Source organism: Pogoniulus pusillus, chromosome 19, assembly GCF_015220805.1.
Source record: "Pogoniulus pusillus isolate bPogPus1 chromosome 19, bPogPus1.pri, whole genome shotgun sequence".
Classification (NCBI taxonomy): Eukaryota; Metazoa; Chordata; class Aves; order Piciformes; family Lybiidae; genus Pogoniulus; species Pogoniulus pusillus.
Window position 1 is genome coordinate 3976062 of NC_087282.1, and position 26399 is coordinate 4002460.

Below are 26399 nucleotides of genomic sequence, written 5' to 3' on the forward strand. Positions count from 1 at the left end.
TAGCAAAGAGAAAGGCAACCTTCCCTCCTTCCTTGTGGTGCATTAGAAAGTATTGTGTGCATAGATGGCTGCTGGGATATTCCAAACAGCTGTGCACAGAGAGGGCTGCTTGGACATCCCAAAGTGCTGTGCACAGAGAGGGCTGCTTGGACATCCCAAAGTGCTATGCACAGAGAGGGCTGCTTGGACATCCCAAAGTGCTGTGCACAGAGAGGGCTGCTTGGACATCCCAAAGTGCTGTGCACAGAGAGGGCTGCTTGGACATCCCAAAGTGCTGTGCACAGAGAGGGCTGCTTGGACATCCCAAAGTGCTGTGCACAGAGAGGGCTGCTTGGATATCTCAAAGTGTTGTGCACAGAGAGGGCTGCTTGGGTACTCCAAAGTGCTGCATAATTTGGGGTACAGGTGAGGGTTATCTGTGCATGTGTACATGCATGAACACATCTATAAACCATTGACCTGTTGGAGTGGGTCCAGAGGAACCCACAACAATGATATGAGTAACAGAAGCCCTCTGCTGTGAGGGCAGGCTGATAGGATTGGGGTTGTGCATCCTGAGGAGAAGATTCCAGAGAGACCACCTTGTAGCCTTGCAGTGCTGGATGGGGCCTCTAAGAAAGATGAGAAGAGATGTTTTAGCAGGGCCTGTTGTGATAGGACAAGAGTAATGGGTTTAAACTGAATGAGAGAGAGATAGAAGGAAGACATTGTTGACACTGAGGGTGGTGAGACACTGGCCCAGGTTATCTAGAGAAGGGGTAGATGCCCCATCCCTGGTACCAGTCCAGGTCAGATTGTATGGGACTCTTAGCAGTCTGCTCTGGTTGAAGATGTCCCTTCTGACTGCAGGGAGAGAGGACTAGATGGTCTTTAAAGGTTCTTTCCCACTCAAACCTCACTGTGGTCCTGTGTCATTGGTGCTGCTGGAGGTCTGGCTGAGCAGCCTGATTTGCTGCTCTCCCTGCAACCTCTTGTCCTTCTCAGGAGGCTATTTCTGGAGCCCTCCTGCAGCACACCATTGGACATTGCCATAGCTTATCTGTCTGAGCTCTTGTGCTGGCTGAGGCTACACCAATCCCAGAGCATTGTGCCATATGAAGAGAGGCTGGTACACAGGGCTGAGAGAGCCCTGGCTAAAGGATGTGCTTTTGGTGCTTCTGCCACTGGAGCTGCTTGTGAGAGCATGGGCAGAGTCTGTACTCACCTGGAAACTTCCCTGACCTGAGCATTAATGAGGCTAAAGCACAGCACTGGGGTTGTGACTGCCTGATTTTGTCACGTGAATAAAAGGTTTAATGCCTGCAGCTCATGGCTTTGAGAGACATGAAAACCACTTTGCTCAGCCTGCTCTATCTTCTCCCACACATCAACCCCCAGTGCCTTGCTGCTCTTTCTCTTCAGCCTCGAGCTTTCCCCATGTAAGAAGTCAGCTCACACCTCAGCCTCAGCAAAGCAAAGCCTCAAAGCAGCTGCTTTTTAGTTAAACCTTCTTACATCTGGCAGAGCTGGACATCCCCCAGCCTGCTCTGACCTGCTGCTTCCCACAACCCCTCAGCTGTCACATCTCTGTACTGGGGACCAGCAGCATCTCTCTCTCTCTGTCCCTCTCTCAGTGACACCAAGTCCTTGCAGTTTGAGTCCCACCACCCAGGTGGGTTATCTGTAGTGCTGAGCTGTGATGAATTGGGAAGGCTGGCAGGAATCTTGTGGCATCTGAAGGGCAGAGAGCACTGGTTTGCACTGGAAAAGATTGTTTCCCCAATGTCTGAGGGTCTGGTCCTTGCTCTCCAGTGCTTCTAGCCCAGAGAGGGATTTTTCTGCTGCATTTCCAACACAACCTGCAGTGCAGGTGAGCCCAAGGGGCAGCCTCAGCAAGGGTTGCTCTTGGGTATCCAGCTGACAGGTTAGTGAGAGTTTTGGGGCTGCTTTTTCCTGTTTTCTCTTTGGAAGGGAAAGCTGCCCTGCAGACTTCAGAACAGCTAGCAAAGTCCCCGTGGTGACTGGAGCTACTTGAGTATTGTCTCCCACACCTTGAGTACTCTGTCCAGTTCTGGGCCACTCAATTCAACAGAGGTGCTGGAAGGTGTCCAGAGAAGGGCAATGAAGCTGGTGAGGGGCCTGGAGCACAGCCCTGTGAGGAGAGGCTGAGGGAGCTGGGGGTGTGCAGCCTGCAGAAGAGGAGGCTCAGGGCAGAGCTCATTGCTGTTGACAACTCCCTGAAGGGAGGCTGTAGCCAGGTGGGGTTGGGCTCTTCTGCCAGGCAAGCAGCAATAGAACAAGGGGACACAGTCCTAAGCTGTACCAGGGGAGGTCTAGACTGGATGTTAGGAGGAAGTTGTTGGCAGAGAGAGTGATTGGCATTGGAATGGGCTGCCCAGGGAGGTGGTGGAGTCGCTGTGCCTGGAGGTGTTGAAGCCAAGCCTGTCTGGAGCACTTAGTGCCATGGTCTGGTTGATTGGCCAGGGCTGGGTGCTAGGTTGGAGTGGATGAGCTTGGAGGTCTCTTCCAACCTGGTTGATTCTATGATTCTATGATACTGGGGACTGTGGAGCTGGTGCTGCAGTGTGGGCTTTATGGGCAGTCAGCAGGACATACAAATACCTTTCTGTGGTTGTTGAGGGCTACCTGAGTGTCCACCTCAGTTACTCAGGGTTGTACTGTTCCCAAAAGACACTCCCAGGCTAAAACCGCACTCCCAGTTAAGGTGCTGGTGGTGTGACTGGTCCTGTCTGTGGAGGCTGCTGGAGCTGGCTCTTGCCAGTCCCAGCATCAGTGAGGTTTTGCTTGGGTTTCCTGTTTGCCTGCTCGCTGCTGGCTTTCTGCCCTCTGGAGCAGCTTTTTTCAGTACCAAGCAAAGGAGGAAAACATCTCCTTCTGGAGGCTTGGGTTGGGTTTGTTGTATTGTAATATGAGAGGAGGAGGAGGAGATCTGGGGTGCAGCACACTGCAGGGCAGTCTGGGTTTTGCCTCTCTTCGGTGTTTTCTGCCTGTCTTTGGTGTACTGTAAGTACTAAAGCAATTTTCTCCAGCTTGTCTGGATCTCCCCTTGTCTTTGGCAGCATGAGGAGTAAGCCACAGCCCACTCTGTGCTTCCCAGAAACTCTGCACGGGTTGGAAATGTGCAGCCAGTCATCAGCAGAGATGTTTTCTCTCACCCTCTCCTCTGCCTACGTTTACTTGTACAGTGCCCCGAGGGTTTTATGGCATTACAGTCGCCGATGCCTTGGCCCACAAGGAAGGAAACCTCGCAGCCCCCATGCTGGCTGCTGTGCAAAGAGCTGTGGTGGCAATAGAACCTCTCTGAGCCCCAGATTGGGGCTTGTCATCTCTGCAGATTGTCTGGTTGCTCTGAGAGCAGGCTTGGGGCATAATGAGACTATTTACAAGCACTTAAAATAATACCCAGGATGCTGAAATGTTTGCGGAGAGAGTTTTATTTCCTCCCAAGTCTGAAGGCTTTAGGAACAAATTTGAGTCAGTTTTGTGAACTTTCCTCAGTACCCAGCCAGGGCCAGGACCTTTCCTGGGCTTTAAAGCAAAACTGAGAGGCTTGGATAACATCTTAATCTGCAGCCACAGGCCTTAGCAAAATGCCAAATAACACAAGACTCCTAATAACACAAGAGACAGCAACGTCAACTCCCTTCTGCAGCTCGTGCTGGGGCCCTGGGAATGAATGTGCCCTGGCCTTCATCCTTCCTCCTCTTTGCTTGTGGCGTATCCAGCCACAGTCTGTCTTCCTGCTATTCATCACCCATTATGAGTTGGGCAGCCCAGAGCCCACCCTGAGCCAGGAAGACTTCCTTGGTCAGCTTCTGGGCTGAGTGAGCTGAGCCCAGTTCATTTGAAACCCCCCTTTCAACACTGGTGTGGTTAGTGGTTAATAACCTTTGCTTGATACATGTTGGTAAGGTCTTGCAGTCTGGATTAGGTTGGACTTTATAGTGGGAAGAGGCTCACTTGACCTGGAGATAATGAGCTGTCCCAGTCTAAAGCCTCACACAAGCCCAGTGGATGCTCTGAGTCATCGTGGGCCACAGGTAGCTGTGGTCAGGACTGAGCTCCCACCCCCACCATGATGCTACCTCCGTGAGCTGTGCTGAGGCTGAGCCACCTGCTTACAGCTTGGGATCCAGAATGAGTTCTGCAGCTGACCAATCTGTAGAAGCACTGAAAGAACAGGAAGAAGAGGGACCTGAACCCATCTGCAGCACTGAAACAGAAAGAGCTACTTCAGCTGTTTCACCCACATCACGATGGAGAACACTGAAAGGAAACAGTCCCCAGCAGCACCACCACCACAACCAGCAAGTCTCTCTGCATCAAAATGTCCTTCTAGGCCAGATCCTGACATCTGCTGCACACAAGAGTAACTCAAGATGTACTTGGAACCCTAACACGATCTTCACTCCAGCTGGGAGAAGCACCTACGCGGACAGAAGCGCCTAGCTTCAAGAGATGGACTCCAACAGCAGCTCGTCGGGCGGCACGGGGGGCATTTCCATGCTGTTTATCCTGCTGAAGAACTTGGGAAGGGACCAGAACTTGAAGCGCCGAAGGCTCCTCCTCTTCACACGGATGCTGTGCCCGATTTCGGCGACGGAGAGGCTGCTCCCCCGGCGTGTGATGCGAGCGCACAGGGCCGCGCAGCTGTGGCGCAGCAGCTGGTCCTGGAACTCGGAGGTCATAAAGTAGTAGAGGACAGGATCCAGGCAGGAGTTGAGGCTGGCCAGGCAGAGGGAGATGGGGTGGAAGCGCAGCGCGCTGCTGTGCACGGCACAGTCCTGGATGATGTTCTCGATCACCATCATGAAGAAGGGGAAGTTGATGTGGTAGGGAGTGAAGCAGATGAAGAAGACAGCCGCGCACATCAAGACCATGCGCAGAGCCTTCTGCTTCTCGTTGGTGTTCTGCAGCTGCCTGGGGCACTCCCGCAGCGACTGCCACATCTTCCATGTGCAGCAGGCAATGATGCCGAAGGGGATGACGAACCCAAACAGCTCCGCCACCGTCACCAGTGCGATGGAAGCTCCTGGGCTCAGCTGCTTCACTCCCAGGTCTGAGAAGCAGGTGTTGGTGCTGTTGGACAGGGCTGGGCTCCTCACCACGAGCAGGGGCAAGCAGGCTGCCCCCACAAAGAGCCAGACGGCAGCGCTGATGGCCGCGTCGTACCGCCGCTTCCAGTCCTTGGCTCTGAAGGGGTGGAGGAGGAAGAGGTACCGCTGGATGCTGATGCAGGTGAGGAAGCAGATGCTGGCGTACATGTTGAGGTACTTCAGGTAGAAGCACACCTGGCAGAGGAAACTTCCGAAGGGCCAGCTGTGGTTGATGTAGTAATACATCCGTAGGGGCAGCGAGAGGACGTGAGCCAGGTCGGCCACGGCCAGGTTGATCATGAAGATGATGGCTTTGCTCTTCTTGCTGATGAAGCGGCACAGCACCCAGAGGGCAGCGCTGTTGGCCAGCAGGCCAGGGATGAAGATGAGGGTGTACGTGGTGGCATACAGGGTGGACTGGAAGGACATCTGAGGACCAGTACAGTTCCTGGAGGACACATTGCTCTCCATCTTGGCTGAGCCTCTTCACTCATGGGGCAGTTCAGGTGGATGGAGGGTTCCTGCAGGGAGTGAACATAAGCTGTAAAGCTAACACCTCTCCAGTATTGCCCCACGTGGAGAAAATCATAGAATCAGGAAATCTGTCAGAGTTGGAGGGGACCATCTAGTTCCAGCCCCCTGCCATGGCCAGGGACGCCTCACACTAGAGCAGGCTGGCCACAGCCTCATCCAGCCTGGCCTTAAACACCTCCAGGAATGAGGCTTCCACCACCTCTCTGGGCAACCAATTCCAGGCTCTCACCGCCCTCATGCTGAACAACTTCTTCCTAACATCCACTCTCAATCTACCCATTTCCAGCTTTGTTCCATTTCCCCCAGTCCTATCCCTACCTGACAGCCTACAAAGTCCCTCTCCAGCTTTCTTGTAGCCCCCCTTAAGATCCTGAAAGGCCACAATAAGGTCCCCTCAGAGGCTTCTCCTCTGCAGACTGAGCATGCCCTTCAGTACAGAGAAGTCATGTGTAGGTGTGTGTAGAGCATATGTGCAGGTTTATGTGCAAGACTGTGTGTTGGGAAGGTCATAGAGCCAGACCGCCCCCACCCCAGGCAGCAGTCCTGAGCATCTTCCACAGAGTTCTGCAGCATTTCCTACCCTGCTATCAAAATTCAGCTCTGGAGCATTAATCTCTTCATTGCTTCTCTAGCTCCCTGAGGTTTTTCAGGCCCACTATTATTGGAAGCAGTTTTCTGTTGCACTCCTGTCAGATTGATGCTCTCTGATACGTAAATAAATAGAGACTTCAAGTGGGTGTGGACACTGCCTGCTCAGATCCATGCAGAGACCTGACACGAAACCAGCAGCGAGGGCAATAATTAACAGCAGCAAACGACGGCGCTGGTGGGCAGCTGACCAGAGCAGAGGCCAGAGGGAGAGGTGCAGACAGATCTATCAGAGCTCTGGCTCCAGATTTAAGGCTGGATTTATAAGCTAATAGCTGGCCAAGCACACGCCAGTTGCTCTGCTGATCCTGCTAACTCAATTCCAGCATTCAGAGCACATTGTGCAGGCATATGTGGTAGCAACAGAAACGATCCTCCAGTAACAGTTCAGGACATGAAAGAAGATAAATACATCTGCATTTTAGTTAGAGGAGAAATCCTCTTCATCCATTTACCCATTTCACCTCAGCCAGCCGGCACAGAGGGTATTAGTGGGTCACAGGGAGTTCACAGGTGCTGGGGCAGCTCTCCAGAGGGGTGATGGATTTTGCCACTGGAGAGCAGAGCCTGCAGGGAGATGGCTGCTCTTGTGGGAAGAGGCAGTTTGGCAGCAGCAGGTTACACACCCAGGGCTTGATCAACAAAACAATGCCTCTTTCCCCTTGGAAACAGAGCCTGTAGCTGCCTGCAAGGTGTCAGGCAGCCAGTCCTGCCCTTCCAAGAGACCAGAGCCTGATCTGGCAGAGCCCTCAGCACCTCTTGCCACTGAGCCCCTCAACAGTGGTATTTAATTAAGCAGCAGGCAGCAGTGCTGTTTGCAGAGCCCTGAGCCTGCTGTTTGGCACAGGGGTGGATTTCTGAAAGCTGATTGCTCCTGCACAGAACCTGGCATTGCTTTGAGATGCAGGGCAAAGGCTCCTCCACCCTGCTCCTCATCTAGGCAGCTCTTCAGAGGGGTTGCCATATCTTCAGTTTCAGGAGGAAGGTTACACATTTATGCACACATCTATATTCTATTCTGCACATGCATCAAACACAGCCAGCAGCTTCTCAGCTGCCTGCCCTCTGCCTGCACCCCTGTGAGAGGAGCTGCTGCCTTTACACCCCTTTCTGAGCACCCTGCTTGCCAAACTGAGCCCTTACCAAACTGCCTTCTCATCTTTGCTTATTTCTCCAGGGTTTGGCTGCAAAAAAGCAAAACAAGGCTGAAGTGAAACCCCAGCTGCAGGCAGGCTCCTGGATTAGTGCAGCTTTGGCTGCCGACTGTGCTTTTAGCTGCTAGCCTCAGGTCGTAGAATCATAGGGTGAGGTGGGAAGGGACTTTTAAAGGACATCTAGTCCAACTCTCTGCAGTCAGAGCAGGTTGCTCAGAGCCCCAGATAACCTGATCTGGAATGGTTTCAGGGATGGGGACACATCTACCACATCTCTGGGCAACCTGGGACAGTATCTCCCCACCCTCAGCATCAAAAGTTTCTTCCTTAGATCTGGTACAAATCTCCCCTCTTTTAATTTTAAACCATCACCCCTTGTCTCTTCCAACCTGATGCCATCTCTGAATCTGACCTGTCACAACAGGACCTGCTAAGAAGTCTGTCTTCATCTTTTTTTCTAGTCTCCCTTTAAGTACTCAAATACCACAATGAGGTCTCTGTGAGGCCTTCTCCAGGCTGAAGAGCCCCAACTCTCAGCCTGTCCTCACAGTACAGGGTGGGTTCCAGCCCTTGCATCATTTCTGTGGCATCCTCTGAACTCATTGCAGTTGGAGGTTTCTGATTTCCCCACTGAGCCAAGACAAGGCAGGGGACCAGGGACATGAAGGGACAGTGTGAAACAAACCTCTTTGGTCCCTGCAGTGTTCCCAAGTGCTCATCACCTGCCTGAAAACCCATGATGGGCTTCTGCTCCGTGCTGACCCCATTCTCAGCCAGCGCCCTTTGCACTGAGTCTATTTCACCGTGGAAACAGGGCATCAGGACACTTTGTCTGCACATCCCTGCTGCACATCAAGGGGAAAGGCTGCCAGGGAGCGTGCAGAATGCAGCTGTTCTCAGCTCCTGTCACAGCCTTCCAGCAACAGAGGTGACATTTGCTGATCAGGGCTTGTGAAGAGGACTATAGAGTGTCCGGTGTCCCTGTCCAGCCATGTGTCTCAGCCCAAATCCTAAACCTTACCCCTGCAGTCATGGTTGTGGGGAGCCTCTTTGCTGCTTTTCTCCATGCTTTGGCTTTCTCTGGGAGAAAGGAGGAGGGCTGGTACCTGGTATGTCAGCGTTTAGGTGACAGCGCTTGCCAGGGCACCTGGCAAGATTGCAGCAGGGAGCTCCTTACCAAGGCTGGGCTCAGGGCAGTGCTTATTCACTGCCACACTTCCTGAAAGGGAAGTTTTTCAGTTTCTTATTGTTTTGCAGTGTTCAGCTTCCCTCCCACTTGCACCTTGCCTCCAGCCCCTCCAGCCCTCTCCACTCGATGTCGGTGTCGGGACAGGGATGCTCCCATGGGCTTTGGCAGGGCTTTTGTTCAGTGCCTTTATAAAGCTTCTACAAAGTACTTCCTGCCATTCCTTGATCGTTTCCCTACTTCATCCACACATCCTAGGCAGGAGTGGGGCAGGGGGTGCATTTTTAAGTGGCAAAGCCGAGTTTTATCCAGCTGCACATCGACACTGTGGAGGAGAGACCAGTACCAGTGCTAGAGCACAGGTTGTGGGCACAGCACTGCAATTCATTAAACACCCAGTAACTTTGTAATGAATTAGGAGGTGAGGGCAGCAATTAACCCCATCGTCTATCTGTTTCTGAGTGTGTTAACAGCCTCTGCTCCTGGAGGCATACGTGGCTGTCACTGTTGGAAATCTCCTGGTGGCTCTGAATCACCCTGACCCCACCCAGCCCTGCATCGGCTGCGGTTGCTCTGCTTACTACTCCCAGATTATATGGCAAACTTGCCCTCATCTTTTCCATGGGTTGGTTGGACAAAGCAAGCTAAAGTTGTGTTCCTGGTGTGGCTTCAGGAGCCCCAGAGCTGGGGGGATGGGGGCAGAACTGCCTTCCTTCAGCCCTGCTCAAAGCCAGGGATGGTGGAGGAAAAACAGCCTAGGGAAAAAAAAAAACCCAAATCAACCCAGATAAATCCGCTTTGGGCTTGAACTAAGCTCCCAAGTTGGAGCAGCGGAGTTTCTGGCACTTCTCTTCGAGGCAAACGTTTTGTTTGTTTAATCTGGGCACTAACAGGAAACAAATAAACAGAGCTGGGTCAGCTGCCATAAGCTGGGTCAGTTAGGGCAGCTTCTGGCAATAGCACCAAAGCCGAAGGATCTGGGGTAAAACCAGTACTGTCACACACAGCAACCTGCTCGAACGCACGGAGATTCACTCACCCACCCCTCGGCGCTGAGCAAGACACAAACACATGGGCAGAGGCAGAGGCTGCTGAGGATGTTGCCCGATAAGAATCTCTTGAAGAAGAACCACAAAGCGAGAACATTGCTCAAAGCTGTGGCAGCCGCAGCCTACTGAAGCAAGCAGGCAGCAGAAATCAAGCTTACCTGGCTGTGACTCCCATCCTTTGGAGGGGTAACATCCATGCTAAGGAGCAGGAGAAGAGAGCTTTCTACTTTTCCTTCCTACGGATTTGCTCAGCAATCCCAGCCCCAGCAGCTCCTTGTTAAACTTCCACATGGTTTGGGAGCGCTGGAAGCCTGCCGGCATCTGCAGCCCAGTAGAGCGGCTGCAGAGCAGGAAATCCTGTATTTTCTTTCTCCTGGCCACACAAAACGTGTGCAGCTAATGACGTTAAAACAACTGGGAAGGCGATGACGTTGGTGGAGGAGCACAACTGCCCCTCTGACAGGCACCCTCCAGGCAGGGATTTCTTCCCTTCTGTTTTTTTGCGGGGAGGTTGTGCGAGGTGGCGATGCCCTGCCTGGAGCTGCTTCTGCTTTTACCCACAGTCACTCACCCTTCCCTTGCTAAAAATGTGAAATACAGAAGCAAAAACCTTCCCAGTCAATGCTTGCTAAAGGAAAACTGAAAACAGTCCAACGTACGTTACTGGAAGGCAGGAATTTTCCTGCCTTGCCTCGGATGCTTGGTTGGCCTCAGATCGTCAAGGCTATAGGCTGAGGGTTGGGATGTGATTGCTGGCATGATCTGATGGTTTAAGGTGGAGGCTTTCTCTAAATACTGAGCTTTAAAAACTACCATAATGTGCATTGCTCCCCATTTCTTCCTTTTCTTTTTGCCTCCTTTACCTTCTTTCCCATGTGTATATATGTATATACGTGTGCTTTAAGGGCTACAAAGATGCTGAGGGGCCCAGAGCATCTCTCTGAGGAGGAAAGGCTGAGAGAACTGGGGGTGTTGAGCCTGAAAAGCAGACTGAAAGGGGATCTGATCAATGCTGATCAATAGCTAAAGGGAGCAGGGTTCAAGAGGATGGGGCCAGACTCTTCTCAGTGGTGCTCAGTGATAGGACAAGGGGCAGCAGGTTCAAACTGGAACCCAAGAAGTCCCGTTTGAACATGAGGAGAAAGTTCCTTCCTGTGAGGTTGCCAGAGTGCTGGCCCAGGCTGCCCAAAGAGACTGTGGAGCCTCCTTCTCTGGAAAACAAGCACCAATCCAGGCTTGGGCAGTGCCAGGCTGGAGAGCAGCGCTGAGGAGAGGGACTTGGGGGTGCTGCTGGACAAGAAGCTCAGCATGAGCCAGCAGTGTGCACTTGCAGCCCAGAAAGCCAAGCAGAGCCTGGGCTGCATCAGAAGAAGTGCGGCCAGCAGGGTGAGGAAGGTGATTCTCCCCCTCTACTCCACTCTGCTGAGACCCCACCTGGAGTACTGCATCCAGCTCTGGAGCCTCTGTTACAGGAGGGATGTGGAGATACTGGAGAGTGTCCAGAGCAGGGCCAGGAGGATGCTCAGAGGGCTGCAGCAGCTCTGCTGTGAGCACAGACTGAAAGAGTTGGGGCTGTGCAGGCTGGAGAAGAGGAGGCTCCCAGGTGACCTTCTTGTGGCCTTCCAGGATCTGAAGGGGGCTACAAAAAAGCTGGGGATGGACTTTTTAGGCTGTCAGGGAGTGACAGGACTGGGGAGAATGAAGCAAAGCTGGAGGTGGGGAGAGTGAGGCTGGAGGTGAGGAGGAAGTTGTTGAGCATGAGAGTGGTGAGAGGCTGGACTGGGTTGCCCAGGAAGGTGGTTGAGGCCCCATGGCTGGAGGTGTTTAAGGCCAGGCTGCTCTAGGGTAGAGTGTCCATGCCCATGGCAGGGTGGTTGGAACTGGTCCCTTCCAACCCTGATTTTGTGATTCTGTGAATGAGTCCATGCCTGCCTGGACATGATCCTTGGCAACCTGCTGTAGATGACCCTGCTTTAGTAGGAGAATTGAGCTAGGTGATCTCCAGAGGTCCCTTCCAACCTCCATCATGCTGGCATTAGGTGAGACTTCCCCCCCAGCATTGCAGTCTGCTGGCTCTCAGTTGCAGAGTTTCCCTGTGCTGGCAGCAGTGCTGCCTGTGGAGCAATCAGTGCACTCCCATCCAGAGCTTCACTTCATGTAGTCTAGAGAGCAGCAAAGTATCCTGTGGAGATGCAAGTACCTAAATCTGATGGGCAACATCCTCATGAAGGCAAAGGCAAGGGCAGTTTCTGTCCCAGCCTTTATAGACTTACCTATGGGCTTCAGTACCACTTCCATGGATGAGGATCACTTCCTGATCCATGGAATCATGGAATCATTGTGTTTGGAAAAAGATCTTCAGGATCATTAACTCCCACCATCAACATGACAGAGACAGGTCTCCACTAAACCATGTTGCTCAGCACTGCATCTACACAGCTTTTACATCCTCCCAGGAGTGGGGACTCCACCACTTCCCTAACATAAATGCAGTAAGTACCTGTGAAGCCTCTTGCCTCTCATCTCAGCTGAGAGCAAAGGGATTTGGAAGGTGCCAGAGCTGCTTAGCATTCCAGGTTTTCAGCAGCTGGACCAAAGAGCAGTGCTGGTGTAGCTGCAAGATGTTGAAGGATTTTCAGCCAAGGAGGCTGGCACTGTGCCCTGTCCCTCTCCAGAGGTTAAAGTTTGATCCCAAAGTGAAGTGACTGTTTTATCAGGATATCCTGCCTAGGACATCCTACTTCTGTAGCCACAGCCCACATCCAGCCCCACATCCAGCTGTCTCTGAGCCCTATTTTTAGGTAATGTGTTTACTGCAGTGCTGCTGGGGAAGGAGAGGTCAGTGGGTGTCAGACCACAGCGGGGGCCAGGCTCACCACCTCAGGGTTCATAGCCACATTCAGTCCTTCCTCTGCTCACTGCCTTTTTGGAGTACTTCTGCAGACCTTTGTGGCCATGAGAAAAGGCTGATGGATTGACAAGCCTCAAGCCTCATCCTTCCACGGACATTAATCAACCTCTCCCTTCTCCTTTCAACTGCATCCTTTTTGTCCAGCATTTCTGCTCCTCTGGCTGGAGACTGATCCTAACTGTGCTGCTGTGCAACGTTCTGCTTTCTAAGGCACAAAGGAACTTGGAAATAACTGTGAGACTTTATCTGAGGCCTCCAGATAAAGGTTGTCTTTGCCTTTAGCCTGGCATCCTGTGGGCAGAAGGCCAAATGCATACGATCAGCATCTCTTTAAGCACTCAGCATTTGGAAATATCTGACAGGATGCACCTGAAGGATGTATGAAAAACACTGAGCCATTCAAGAGGAGGAGGTCTCAGGCAGACAAAGCAACTCACCCCTGTGCAAAGGCTTTGCTATGGCTTGACTGGAACCATCAGCACATGGCATATGGGGCTGGGTGAGTCCCCGGTGCCCTGTGGCACATCTGTCCCTCTCACCCCTGCATGGTGGCACCTACAAAAGCAGCCCTTTTAGAAAGCTTTGATGTATTTTTACAGCAGATTATTGTCAGACACTCCCTGCCTCCTTGGACTAAGCCCTTGTGTAATCCACAGACCCAGCATCATCGGTCCAAACGTACCAGTGACAGCCCCAAGATTTGTGCAGTGAAGGACTTTCATGTTTTTGAGCTGGCTCCTGGTTGGGATCCAGCACTTACAGCATGGTTTGGGCTTCTTCTGCATGCACAGCTGGTAATTCCATCTGAGGGAAAAAATGAAGCTGAGGTACCTCCTCTTTTCCAGGGTTGTTTAGCCTGCAGAAGAGGAGGCTCAGGGCAGAGCTCATTGCTGGCTACAACTACCTGAAGGGAGGCTGTAGCCAGGTGGGGTTGGGCTCTGCTGCCAGGCAAGCAGCAACAGAAGAAGGGGACAGAGTCTGAAGTTGTGCCAGGGCAGGTCTAGGCTGGATGTGAGGAGGAAGTTGTTGGCAGAGAGAGTGATTGGCATTGGAATGGGCTGCCCAGGGAGGTGGTGGAGTGGCTGTGCCAGGAGGTGTTGAAGCCAAGCCTGGCTGGGGCACTTAGTGCCATGGTCTGGTTGACTGGATAGGGCTGGGTGCTAGGTTGGACTGGCTGAGCTTGGAGGTCTCTTCCAGCCTGGTTGATTCTATGATTCTGTGATCATGCAGATCAGAACATGAGGGTGCAGAAAGCCATGAAGTGCTGTGGGGCTTCTTCCCAAATCTGCTGTCTAGCACAGGAGGGCCTCTTCTCATGCTGGAGAGGCATTACCAGAGCTCTGATACTCTCTAAGGTGAGGTGGCCATTTGCTGGCACGGCAAAAGAAACAGTTTCTTTTGCTAAGCAGTGAGTGGCTGATGGCCTAGAGAAGGAGAAGATGTCCTAGGGAAGGAGAACATGTCCTGACCTGGCTTTGCCCAGAGCTGTGCTGTCAGAGGACATGCACTGCCATCAGCGTAGGTGGCTTGGAGACCTCACCCTGCTTCCCTTCTGGGTGCTGCAGCACCAGGGACCAGTGGGAGCTTTTCAGAGCCATCCTTCACAAACCTGAATAGCTCTACCCCATCTCTTGGGTTAACTTCAGCCTTTCTGTGGCACCTGTGTGGAAATCCCTTCTTTTGGTGTCTGCCCAAGAAGGATGAAGGCGGCTTCTCTTTATAACTAGTGAGACTGAGCAGTGGGACCAGAAAGAGAAGGAGGCTTCTCTTTATAACTAGTGGGAGTGGGCACAAGAGATAATCCAGGAGCAACATCATGAAATTCTATTTCCTCTTGTCAAAATAACAAACATGCTTTACAGTCAGAGGAAGCAGGGTGAATTACAGGAACCGGAGCTGGGCACGGCGTGCTCTGAAAGCAGCAGAGCACTGGCAGGCACAGCCAGCAGCTGCAGCCCCAGCTCTTGTGTCACCTGCAATCTTGTCCTCCTTGGCAGAGCCACTGGATTCATCTGCTCTTCTCCTCAGGCACACTGCTGAGCTTTTGGAGGGACATGAACCAAAGGCTTTGAGTTTCATGGAAGGGTTTGTAGAGGCCAGGCCGATGGTCGTTGACTTCCTGCCTGATTTCAGGCTTTGCTTTTCTCTTTTGCTCCCAGTTGTTGCTGTCTAGGCTAGCTCACCATCGTTACCATCTTGGCTAATTTTCTGGCCCACCCAGCAGCCCAAAACCATGCATCTAATGTAACTTTACCCCAGACAACACCAGCATGCTTTCTTCCACACCAGAATCATAGAATCAACCAGGTTGGAAACTCCAAGCTCATCCACTCCAAACTAGCACCCAGCCCTAGACAATCAACCAGACCATGGCACTAAGTGCCCCAGCCAGGCTTTGCTTCAGCACCTCCAGGCACAGTGACTCCACCACCTCCCTGGGCAGGCCATTCCAATGCCAATCACTCTCCCTGGCAACAATTTCCTCCTAATATCCAGCCTAGATCTCTCCTGCCACAACTTGAGGCTCTGCCCCTTGTTCTGTTGCTGCTTGCCTGGCAGCAGAGCCCAACCCCACCTGGCTACAGCCTCCCTTCAGGTAGTTGTAGCCAGCAATGAGCTCTGCCCTGAGCCTCCTCTTCTGCAGGCTGCACATGCCCAGTTCAGAACCCCAGAGTTCAGGAGGGCTGAGAGATAAAGGGGCAGAGAACAGTGGGATTGCAATGGGAACACCTTGTATTGATGCTCCCTAGGACAAGACTGGGCTACAGATGGGCTGTTTGCCCCAGCTCCCTCAGCCTCTCCTCACAGGCCCCTCACCAGCTGTGGCGCCCTTCTCTGGACACCTTCCAGCACCTCAACATCTCTCTTGAATTGAGGAGCCCAGAGCTGGACGCATCACTCAAGGTGTGGCCTGAGCAGTGCTGAGCACAGATCTGCAAAACTACCATTGGATGAGGCAGGAGAGAGGGTTTCAATGGTCCTGCCTGCACGTAAGGACAGTAGCAGCCACACCTCACCCATCACACACCACACTGTTCTCATGGAGGACCTTTGTCTGAAATAAACACCAGTCATGGTAGAGTTTTCTATGGAGAAGCAAGCAATGTGATTAAGAACAGTAATAGTTGCACTCCATCATTTGAACTCTGATTCAAGGAGGAGCTCATCCCACTTGGCTTTTTTTCCAGCCATGACTATGAAACTCAGCTTATGTTGGAAAAATGCATTTATTCTTTTTTTAAGCATCAGTTTCTGGGAAGAAGAACATAGGACAAGCTGCCTAGTTACTATAACAGTGCCTTCAGCTCGTGTTCACCTGATAAACAGAGAATTGTGTGAAAGGGAAACCACAGGAAACAGCTCCTGGCCACAGGTCCATAAAAATCCCAGAATCTCAGCATGGTGGGGACTGGAAAGGACACCTGGGGACCATCTAGGTCCATAAAAATGCCTGAATCTCAGCATGGTGGGGGTTAGAAGGGACACCTGGGAACCATCTAGTCCAAGTCCCCTGCTAAAGCAGGGTCACCCACAGCAGGTTGCCCAGGATTACATCCAGGTGGGTTTTGAAAGTCTTCGTGGGAGACTTTGGGTTCCACAAACATCACCAAAACTCCAAAGCCCCTGCAGTCTCCTTGGCTGACAGTGCTGCACCATCTTTAGCTCATGAGAAAGCTGCTACGTGGTCAGCAGTCCTCTAGCCGATAATGAAACTCTTAACCATGAGAGGACAGAAGATCACTGTCAGTGAAATCACCTTGGCAGGGACACCTCTTTTTCCTAATGGATGTGTCAGTTGAACTGTTGAGCCAAGGTTTCGTGAGGCAGATCCACTGCAGGTGCCAGAGCAGGTACCTCTGCAGGGCCCAAGAAGCCAAAGCAGAAAGGAGTGAGGATCTGCATGGTACCAGCAGCATGTTCGAACCGAGTGGCACCGACGCCGAGCCAGCAGCAGTGGTCCCGGCGGTCATGCCCTCCGGGGTCACATCACATCCTGATGTCTCCCTTGCCAATGAGGGCAGCTCAAAGGGGAGAGAAGTCACTTGGAGCAAGGGACGGTCCCATTTTATGGAGTGTGGAGTTGTTTTCTTGCAGAGGGTGTTGGACCAGCTGCAGGTGCAAAGGTATGAGATCTGTCAGCGGTTGAGGGGCAAACTTAGACCTGGGTGAAGAGAGAATAATGAGAGCAAGTGAGGAGTGTAGGGAAGCTGAGGCAGAGGCAAATGCGGTGACCAGTGGGGTGCACTCAAAGCCAGGAGTGGGCAGTGGCAAGCTGGGGCTGCTGTGTTGAAGCAAGCTTCCAACCTTCACGTGCCTGCAGCCTCTTTCAGGTTCTCGGACGCGTGGTGGGTTTTTGGCAGAGAAGACACTTCACCAGGTGGCACTGCAGGGGTGTAGCACTGTCTCTGGCTTCACCACAGAGCCAGGAGTTGGGAAAACAGAAGGAAAGCTCCTGGGGCATTTCCACCACTTCCAAGCAAAAGGTTTGTCACTCCCTCCTGTGGCTTTTTACTCCAGCTAGGCCAGGCACGGCCAGCAGTAGGTGTTGGCACTGCAGCTTCCAACACACTGGTCTGAAACAGAGTTTTTCATCTTCTGTCTGTCAAAAGATTTCACTGCCAGAAAACTCTCCTGAGCAAACTTGCAAGGTCTTCCCTGGCGGAGCACAGCAGCCCCAGATACCACATCTTCAGCTTTCCAGCTGGGTTTCTCCTCACTCCTTCACTGATGAGCCACTCTCTTTGCTCATCAGCCGACTCCTGATGGCCAAGCTGCTGTGCCTTGTTATCTGGTCCTGAAACTCTGAAGTCATAAAGAAATACAGGATGGGATCCAAGCAGCAGTCCAGACTGGCGAGACTTAAGCAGAAGGGCTGGGTGTAGAGCGTGATGGCTGTTAGGAAGCAGTCCGTGATGACGTTTTCTTTCACCAACATGTAGAAGAAGAAGTTGATGTGGTACGGTGCAAAACAGACACAGAAGACGATGGCACACATGGAAACCATCCTCAGGGCTTTGCGCCGCTCCCTGCTGCTCTGCATGGGGATCTGGAAGTCCCTAAGGGAGTCTTTGGTTTTCCAAGTGCAGAACAAAATGATGGCGAGCGGGCCCACGAAGGCGAAGAGCTCCGCCGTGCCCATCATCACCACGGTGGCCACCTTGTTGCTGATCTGAGAGACCTGAAGGTCAGCAAAGCAGAGCTCCTTGTCCTGTGCCCCGCTGCGCATGATGGGGAAGGGCAAGCAGGCCAAGCCGACGACGAGCCACACCGCGGCGCTGATGGCCACGTCGTACCGCCGCTTCCAGCCCTTGGCTCTGAAGGGCTGGTAGAGGAAGAAGTACCGCTGGATGCTGATGCAGGTGAGGAAGCAGATGCTGGCGTACATGTTGAGGTACTTCAGGTAGAAGCACAGCAAGCAGAGGGACACCCCAAAAGGCCAGGTGTGGCTGATGTAGTAGTATATGCGCAGCGGCAGCGAGAGGACGTGAGCCAGGTCGGCCACGGCCAGGTTGATCATGAAGATGATGGCTTTGTTCTTCTTGCTGATGAAGCGGCACAGCACCCAGAGGGCAGCGCTGTTGGCCAGCAGGCCAGGGATGAAGATGAGGGTGTAGGTGGTGGCATAGAGGCTGCTTTTGAACGTTATGGTGTAACTGGAGCAGGTCTGGTTGCTCTGAGTCATGACTGGGTTGCTGGAAGCGTTTGTCGTGGTGTACGGCAGGGAGGTCATTCCTGCAGAGAACAAAAAGGGGTTGTGAAGGCAAAGGCACTGCCAGAGCTGTTGACATCCACATTTTTACTGCCTGACTGCTGAGCACAAAGTAGAGGGTTGGAAATGTCTTCTGTATAAAACACTCTGCTGTCTTCTTCAAAGCTGCCCTTTCGGCGGCCTCCCACTACTCACACACAGTTGGGGATCATTCACGCTGCGTCAGTCCCCTTGCTGGTCTGTTCAAGTGCCATAAGCACGGGTGAAGCCGTGCCATACTGAAAACACAGGAGCAGGAGAAGCTGCCTGTCCTTTTGGCAGTTCAGGGTCACAGGATGTTAGGGGTTGGAAGGGACACAAAAGATCATTGAGTCCACCCCCCCTGGCAGATCAGGACCATCCAATCTAGCTCAGTCACACAGTAACACATCCAGACAGGCCTTGAAAGGCTCCAGAGAAGGAAACTCAGCCTCCCTGGGGAGCCTGTGCCAGTGCTCTGGGACCCTGGTGAGCTGTGGTCTGCTCTGTGGACAGCAGGGGAGGAATACATGGAAGGAAGGTGAGATACTGGAGGTGTTCAAAAAAAGCCTGGATGAGGCACTGAGTGCTGGGTGCTAGGTTGGGCTGGATGAGCTTGGAGGTGCTAGGTTGGGCTGGATGAGCTTGGAGGTGTCTTCCAATCTGGCTGATTCTATGATTCTGTGGTCCTGTACAGCCCAGCTTCTGCACATGAGCAAGCAGCAAACAAGCACCATGTAGGTGCCAGCCACTGAGTCGTGCCTGCCACTTAGTCGTATGTTAGGCACTGCAGGGGTGATCCCATCAGTGGACCTCATGGGCCCACCTTCTCAGGCTGGGTGGAAAGTAGACTCATAGATTGGTTTGGGTTGAAAGAGACCTTAAAGATCATCTAGTCTAGTGAGCAGGGAAATCTTCAACTAGCTCAGGCTACTCAGAGCCCCATCCACCCTGACCTTGCACACTTCCAGGGGTAGGACATCTGCCACCTGTGTCTGGGCAACCAGTTCCAGTGCCTCAGCACTCTGACAGTGAAGATCACCAACTTCCATCTTTCAGCAGCCCAGCAGCCTCACTTTAATGCTTTTTTTCCCCATCAGATAGTTTTGTTTTTAGTGACTCCCAATTTCTGTCTCAGTTGAACTGCTGGGCCATCTTTTGTCAGCTTTTGTAGCAGGGACTTGGCTTCAGTAAGAACACACAGGCAGGAGGGTCTGGGTTTATTGGGTATTTCCCCCTAGGGTTCTAGTTCTCACCTCAGTGATTCCCAATAGATCAGTTAACGCTGACTATCAGCTCCCCAGTTCATGTGGCGCTGCAGGCACTGATTCACTCCTCATGACTCATTTCCTGCACCACTGGCAAGGGGCATTTGCCAGAAGAAGTGTCTCTGTAGGTAGATATTAGTAACTCAGACCCTGGTACTAAGATTATCTTTCTTTCATCTAACCAAGGAAAGATTAAAAGGCAGCATCTGGAGCTGCCAAGTGACAGAGGACACAAAGAGCTGAGTTTTTTCAGCTTGTTAATTGTTGTAGCACATGAAGTTGGCAGCTTCTGTAAGACACTGGCCAAGGCTGCTGTGGAAGGGTTGTAATTCAGGCCCCAGAAATGCCCAGACATGGCAAAGTCCCATCAGGGGACACAGGCCATGCTCACTGTAGGCGCAGTGGCTCTGACCCACTCACTGTGGGGTGCAGTGGCCCAACACATGGACCTGCTGGAGTGGGTCCAAAGAAGGGCCACAAAGATGATCAGAGGGTTGGAGCACCTCTGCTATGAAGACAGGCTGGAAGAATTGGGGCTGTTCAGCCTGGAGAAGAGAAGGCTCTGGGGAGATCTCAGAGCTGCATTTCATATCTGAAAAGGAAGGCTGAGGAGGGACTGTTCAGAAGGACTTGGAGTGATAGGATGAGTGGCAGTGGTTTGAAACTGGAGCAGGGGAGACTGAGATTGGACATCAGTAGAGAGTTCTGCACAATGAGGGTGGTGAAATACTGGAACAAGCTGCTCAGGGATGTGGTTGAAGTCCTGTCCCTGGGGTCATGAGACAATGGCACAGGTTGCCAAGGGATCTTGTGGCTGTTCCCTCCCTGGAGGTTTCCAAGGCCAGGCTGGATGAGGCCTTGAGTGACCTGTTACAGTGGGAGATGTCCCTGCCTATGACAGGGGGTTGGAACTGGATGTGCTTTGAGGTCCCTTCCAACCTAAACCATTCTATGATGCTATGATTCTGTGATTCTCTGAAGATCAGGTTTGATGTGGCCCTGTGCAGCCAGCTCTAGTTGGAGGTGTCCCTGCTGCCTGCAGGGGGGTGTCGGACAAGATGATCTTTGAGGGTCCCTTCCAACCCAATGCAATCTGTGACTGGTGCTGAAGGTGAGCACAGCCCCCAACCACTGCTCCTCCCTCAGCAGATGCTGCTGCTAACTTTCTTGCTCTTCTTTATTTAAAGTAGCCTTTCATTGTCTTGTGATCTTCAAAAGCCAAGGTCTGCACGTTTATCCCCTGCAGCACCTTCAGCTCTAGCAGCTGGGCTGCATCCTTCAGCTGCACCAACCATCACAGAAATGCTGCAGCTGAGAAACCCTGTCTGATCCCCTGCCTTCAGCACAGCAGCACAGAGGACAGAACAGGCTGGCTTTGGCCCACCAGGGCAACCCTTCCAGGCTGCAGTAGCCCTCACCCCAAGGCAGCTCTGGGGTGGGGTGCTCTGTTCCCCAGTGTCCCCAGCTCCCCCTACCCCCATCTCAGCACACCACAGCCTCGCTCCTGTTGCAAGGACACAGCATGCCCATGAGGAGCAAAGAAGGTTCAAAGGGTGCTTAAGCAGGAAAGATGCTTCTGGCTATGGCCTTATCTCCACTGCTATGAAAATCAGTGTTGGAGGCTTCTCCCTCTCCTTTCTGCTGCTCTTTAGAGCACCAACACGGAGTGGACAGGACATGCAGCTGAGCACTCAGGGTGTGGTTTCTCAGAGCAGTAAATTGCTTCACAGCATGGTAAATTTGGGTTACATCTCATTTCTTCTGAGTGCTGTGGATTTCTGCTGCTCTGGAGCCTTGTGTTCCCTTTCCACATAGTTTGTCAGCCCTAGCTGGTCATGCTGTCTGCTCCCCTTGTCCCCAGTGAGAGCACTGCTCACTACACTCAATTTCTGTCCCTTCTGGTGACCTCCCACTTTGCAAGGAAGCCATGAAAGAGCTCTTTTAAAGGGCCTTGCTGCCTGGTTTCCTTTGGATGCCAAGGTTAGCATGCCTGCCTGGTGCTCCTCCAAGATGCAAGTACTGGATGGTCACTGGAACCACAGAGGACGAGGTACACTGGCAAATTGTCCTATTTGAACATGTTCTCACATGCTGGCCAGTAGGCACATGATGTTCACTTCAAATGAGTCATAGCAGTCATGACAGTGCCTAGATACAGTTAGCCCTCATTCACATTTTGTGTGACAGCTCAGGACCAGACCACACCATCAGCAATCAGAAGAATCAAGTTCAGGCTGTTGACTCAAACCAGCCTCTAAATGCACCCATTAAAGGCAAACCAATGTGCCCAGGAGGTGTCTGCTGTGACCTGAAGGTGATGCTTGGTATCAGCATTCAGCCTGCACTTTCTGGTTGCATCAGGCTGTGCCCAGGCCTGCAGATGAGTGCAGGGCTGGGCTGCAAGGGCTGCAGTATGGCTGAGACCACGAGTGAGACAAGGAAGACGTTTTTTTACACTGAAGGTGGTGGGGCACTGGCACAAATTGCAGACAGAGAGGTGGTAGATCATAGAACCATAGAATCATAGAATTAGCCAGGTTGGAAGAGAGCTCCAAGCTCAGCCAGCCCAACCTACCACCCAGCCCTGGCCAACCACCCAGACCATGGCACTAAGTGCCCCAGCCAGGTTTGGCTTCAACACCTCCAGGCACAGCAACTCCACCACCTCCCTGGGCAGCCCATTCCAATGCCAATCACTCTCTCTGACAACAACTTCCTCCTAACATCCAGGCACAGCAACTCCTCTGCCTCCCTGGGCAGCCCATTCCAATGCCAGTCACTCTCTCTGCCAACAACTTCCTCAGAACATCCAGCCTAGACCTGCCCCTGGCACGACTTGAGACTGTGTCCCCTTGTTCTGTTGCTGCTTGCCTGGCAGAAGAGCCCAACCCCACCTGGCTACAGCCTCCCTTCAGGTAGTTGTAGCCAGCCATGAGCTCTGTCCTGAGCCTCCTCTTCTGCAGGCTGCACACCCCCAGCTCCCTCAGCCTCTCCTCACAGGGCTGTGCTCCAGGCCCCTCCCCAGCTTTATTGCCCTTCTCTGGACACCTTCCAGTACCTCAACATCTCTCGACAATTGAGGAGCCCAGAACTGGACACAGTACTCAAGGGGTGGCCTGAGCAGTGCTGAGCACAGGGGCAGAAGAACCTCCCTTGTCCTGCTGCCCACACTGCTCCTGAGCCAGCCCAGGATGCCATTGGCTCTCCTGCCCACTTCAGCCTCTCCTTACAGGGCTTGTGTGTTGATGTCCTGTCCCTGCAAACATTCCAGGTTGGACTCGGCAACTTGCTGTAGTTGAAGATGTCCCTGCTCACTACAGGTGGTTGGACTAGATGATTTGTAAAGGTCCCTAAGCCATTCTGTGTTCTATGATGCAACCCACAGCACAGAGATGTTCCCCTTTGGCCTTCATCTGCTAATTGTCCACAAGGTGTCAGAGTTAATCAAGACTTCATTTCCTTGCCCTCCTCGTTAAGATATCTTTCTAACCCCAAGGGACTTAGGCAGTGGTGTGACTACATTCTCATGAGTTTATCTTGTCATCTTCTGGGATGATCTCAAACTGAAAGTGATGCTGAATAACTGATATTGGAGGGGGGAAACGCTTCCAGTAATCCTTATTGCTGGTATTTACAGGTAGAAGAATCAAGGCTCATTTACACATTGCAGGGAGACAGCTCCCACTGCAGCATTGTTTTCAGAACATGGGATGTCCAAAAATGGGCAGTAAAGAAATATTTCATTATCTGACTACTGCCTTTCCACAATTTTATTAGGATTTGTGCTTCTGAAGCTGTTGCAATGGCATAATTAAGTGTGCACATTATTACTTGTAGCAGGAAAAAGATGCTGCTCTTGCTAGGCCTAAAGAATGACTGAAGCACAAAGAGACTCATAGAGTCAACCAGGTTGGAAGGACCTCCAAGCTCAGCCAGTCCAACCTAGCACCCAGCCCTGCCCAATCAACTAGACCATAGTATCATAGAATCAACCAGGTTGGAAGAAACCTCCAAGCTCATCCAGTCCAGCCTAGCACCCAGCCCTGTCCAGTCAACTAGACCACGGCACTAAATGCCTGATCCAGTCTTTCTGAACACCTCCAGGGATGGTGACTCCACCACCTCCCTGACTCCTGGATCTTTCTGGCATGCCCATCAGCAAGTAGGTTTCACTGGTTTAAAAGGCATCTGGATGAGGAGTTTAGGGACATGGTCTAAGAGCTGTCTACAGGGAGATGTTAGGTCATGGTTGGACTCGATGACCTTAAGATCTTCTCCAGCCAGGCACTGAGTCTATGACTTAAGTCACAAGTGCCTCTGCACTCTGCCCTGCTGGCATGGCCAGTAACATCTCCCACCATGGCACTTCCACTGGGGTATGAAACCTCTGCAGTCAGAAGTGGAAAGTTCTGCAGTTAAGGGTGCTACTTCTGCTTTTCCTCTTCCGCACACACAAAACACACCCCAAAAGGCAGCTCTGGGTTGTCTGATCTCTTGTGATAAGTCGTTTTCATTTGGCAATACCAGCCTCGGTTTTGCTTCTGCGGCTCAGGTTGCTGAAGCAGCAGGTCATGCATGTGTGGCAGGACACCAGCAGCCTCACTGCAGCACTTATGAGGTGGGCTTCCATCACAGGTTCCATTCCCATGGTTGCTGACGTTCCCACTGGAGCCAAGGTCCCAGCACTTTCACTTGGCACCCAGAACAAAACCCACCCTCTTACTTCCCACCTCCTGCTGCTGAAGTCCTCTCCTCCAGAGCTCTGCAGCAAGGCAGACCTGACACACTGCCTCACCTCTGGTGCCCTTCCCTTTAGATTTACTGCAAGAGATGGCAGATTCAGGGGCCACCCACTCTAAATCCTCTCTCCCAGCACCAAGCTGCATACTGCTGGGCTACCATCAGAGCCAAGCTGCTGTCACAGGCAAACACAAGCCCATTGGCAGCCCACCTTGGACAAAGCGCAGCTTAGAAGCTTCAGCCTGTGGAGTAAGTTAAGTTTTAATCCAGATCAGTGCCCACAGTCTGAGTTATGACTTCAGGCTGTGTTAGGATTCTCATTAGCAAGCACAAGTCCAAGCAGTTTTGCTATTTCTGCCCTCCTGACCAGTGTTAATTTCCTCCTCTTACAAACTCAGATCGCCCTGGAGGGCACAAAGACAGGCAGTGTGCAAAAAAAAAAACCACCTCTGGAGGGGGTTTTGTGTTTAGGCAAAGTAAAGGACAACACCAACCAGGTTTGCGAATTGCTTGAGTAGGAGTTTAAAGGCAAAGATATTCCCTGAGATAGCACAAGCCAAAGAGAAGCGCCGTGCCCGATGCTGACGCTGGGGAGCAGCTGGAGAGCCGCTGACTGCCCAGGCTGGGACAGTTTGGCTTTCTCCGGCCAACCGGCGCCGCAGCTCTTTGACCTCCTCCATGTGTTCATAGAGGGAGGATTGCCGCCCAAGGAGGAGAGCTGCTGCTGCTGCTGCTTTTGCAAGGCTCAACGTGCCCCAAATCCTTCCCGGGATAAACCAACCCCTAGGGAAAAAGCCCGAGGAGCGCAGCGTTTTCATAGGAGACCACACCTAGAGCCTCGTTGAGGCTGGTTCTAGGTCGCAAAGAGAGAGTTGAAAAGCAGCCTTACCTTACCAGGCAGCAAGCCGGCTAAGTGCAGCTGTGCTGGCAGGAGGAAGTGAATGTGGCGGCTGCACCGCACCAGCCTTGTGTACAAGAGCACAGCGACCTGAGTGACATCACAGCGGGCCGCAAGGTGCTGCTCTGCCTGCGGCTCGGCGCTGGGGCTGCGCCGCGCTCCCAGCGCCTGCCTGCTCCTGCGGGGCTGGCTGCGCCCCCAGCGCCTGCCTGCTGCTGCGGGGCTGCGCTGCGCTCCCAGCGCCTGCCTGCTCCTGCGGGGCTGCGCTGCGCTCCCAGCGCCTGCCTGCTCCTGCGGGGCTGGCTGCGCCCCCAGCGCCTGCCTGCTGCTGCGGGGCTGCGCCGCGCTCCCAGCGCCTGCCTGCTCCTGCGGGGCTGCGCTCCCAGCGCCTGCCTGCTGCTGCGGGGCTGCGCCCCCAGCGCCTGCCTGCTGCTGCGGGGCTGCGCCTTGCTCCCAGCGCCTGCCTGCTCCTGCGGGGCTGCGCCTTGCTCCCAGCGCCTGCCTGCTCCTGCGGGGCTGCGCTGCGCTCCCAGCGCCTGCCTGCTCCTGCGGGGCTGGCTGCGCCCCCAGCGCCTGCCTGCTGCTGCGGGGCTGCGCCGCGCTCCCAGCGCCTGCCTGCTCCTGCGGGGCTGCGCTCCCAGCGCCTGCCTGCTCCTGCGGGGCTGCGCCGCGCTCCCAGCGCCTGCCTGCTCCTGCGGGGCTGCGCCGCGCTCCCAGCGCCTGCCTGCTCCTGCGGGGCTGCGCCGCGCTCCCAGCGCCTGCCTGCTCCTGCGGGGCTGCGCCGCGCTCCCAGCGCCTGCCTGCTCCTGCGGGGCTGGCTGCGCCCCCAGCGCCTGCCTGCTGCTGCGGGGCTGCGCTGCGCTCCCAGCGCCTGCCTGCTCCTGCGGGGCTGCGCTGCGCTCCCAGCGCCTGCCTGCTCCTGCGGGGCTGGCTGCGCCCCCAGCGCCTGCCTGCTGCTGCGGGGCTGCGCTGCGCTCCCAGCGCCTGCCTGCTCCTGCGGGGCTGCGCTCCCAGCGCCTGCCTGCTCCTGCGGGGCTGCGCCGCGCTCCCAGCGCCTGCCTGCTCCTGCGGGGCTGGCTGCGCCCACACGCCGGGTTTGTGCGCCGCTGTCCCTGGTGTTTTCTCTGCTGCTGCTCCACCGGGATTGCTCAGCACCCCGTGGGCTGCTAGGGCGAAGGTGTGCGTGG

At 53.5% G+C, this 26399-nt stretch overlaps 2 protein-coding genes across 2 annotated transcripts; both read right to left on the reverse strand.

The window, feature by feature from the left end:
* Window positions 1-4213: 4213 nt before the first annotated feature.
* Window positions 4214-9881, reverse strand: LOC135183783 (putative P2Y purinoceptor 10). Its single transcript, XM_064158985.1, has 2 exons — window positions 9826-9881; window positions 4214-5617 (listed from the first exon to the last, which is right to left on the reverse strand). Exon 2 carries the CDS (start codon window positions 5565-5567, stop codon window positions 4452-4454), a length of 1116 nt encoding a protein of 371 aa, XP_064015055.1. The 5' UTR covers window positions 5568-5617; window positions 9826-9881; the 3' UTR covers window positions 4214-4451.
* A 5926-nt stretch (window positions 9882-15807) lies between these two features.
* Window positions 15808-25289, reverse strand: LOC135183785 (putative P2Y purinoceptor 10). Its single transcript, XM_064158988.1, has 2 exons — window positions 25204-25289; window positions 15808-18311 (listed from the first exon to the last, which is right to left on the reverse strand). The coding sequence occupies exon 2, from the start codon at window positions 18307-18309 to the stop codon at window positions 17293-17295; it is 1017 nt and encodes a 338-aa protein (XP_064015058.1). The 5' UTR covers window positions 18310-18311; window positions 25204-25289; the 3' UTR covers window positions 15808-17292.
* Between the last annotated feature and the right edge of the window lie 1110 nt (window positions 25290-26399).

Bases quoted from the DNA above. Each gene is read 5' to 3' on its own strand.
- LOC135183783 (XM_064158985.1), bottom strand. From the start codon at position 5,567: ATGGAGAGCAATGTGTCCTCCAGGAACTGTACTGGTCCTCAGATGTCC.
- LOC135183785 (XM_064158988.1), bottom strand. From the start codon at position 18,309: ATGACCTCCCTGCCGTACACCACGACAAACGCTTCCAGCAACCCAGTC.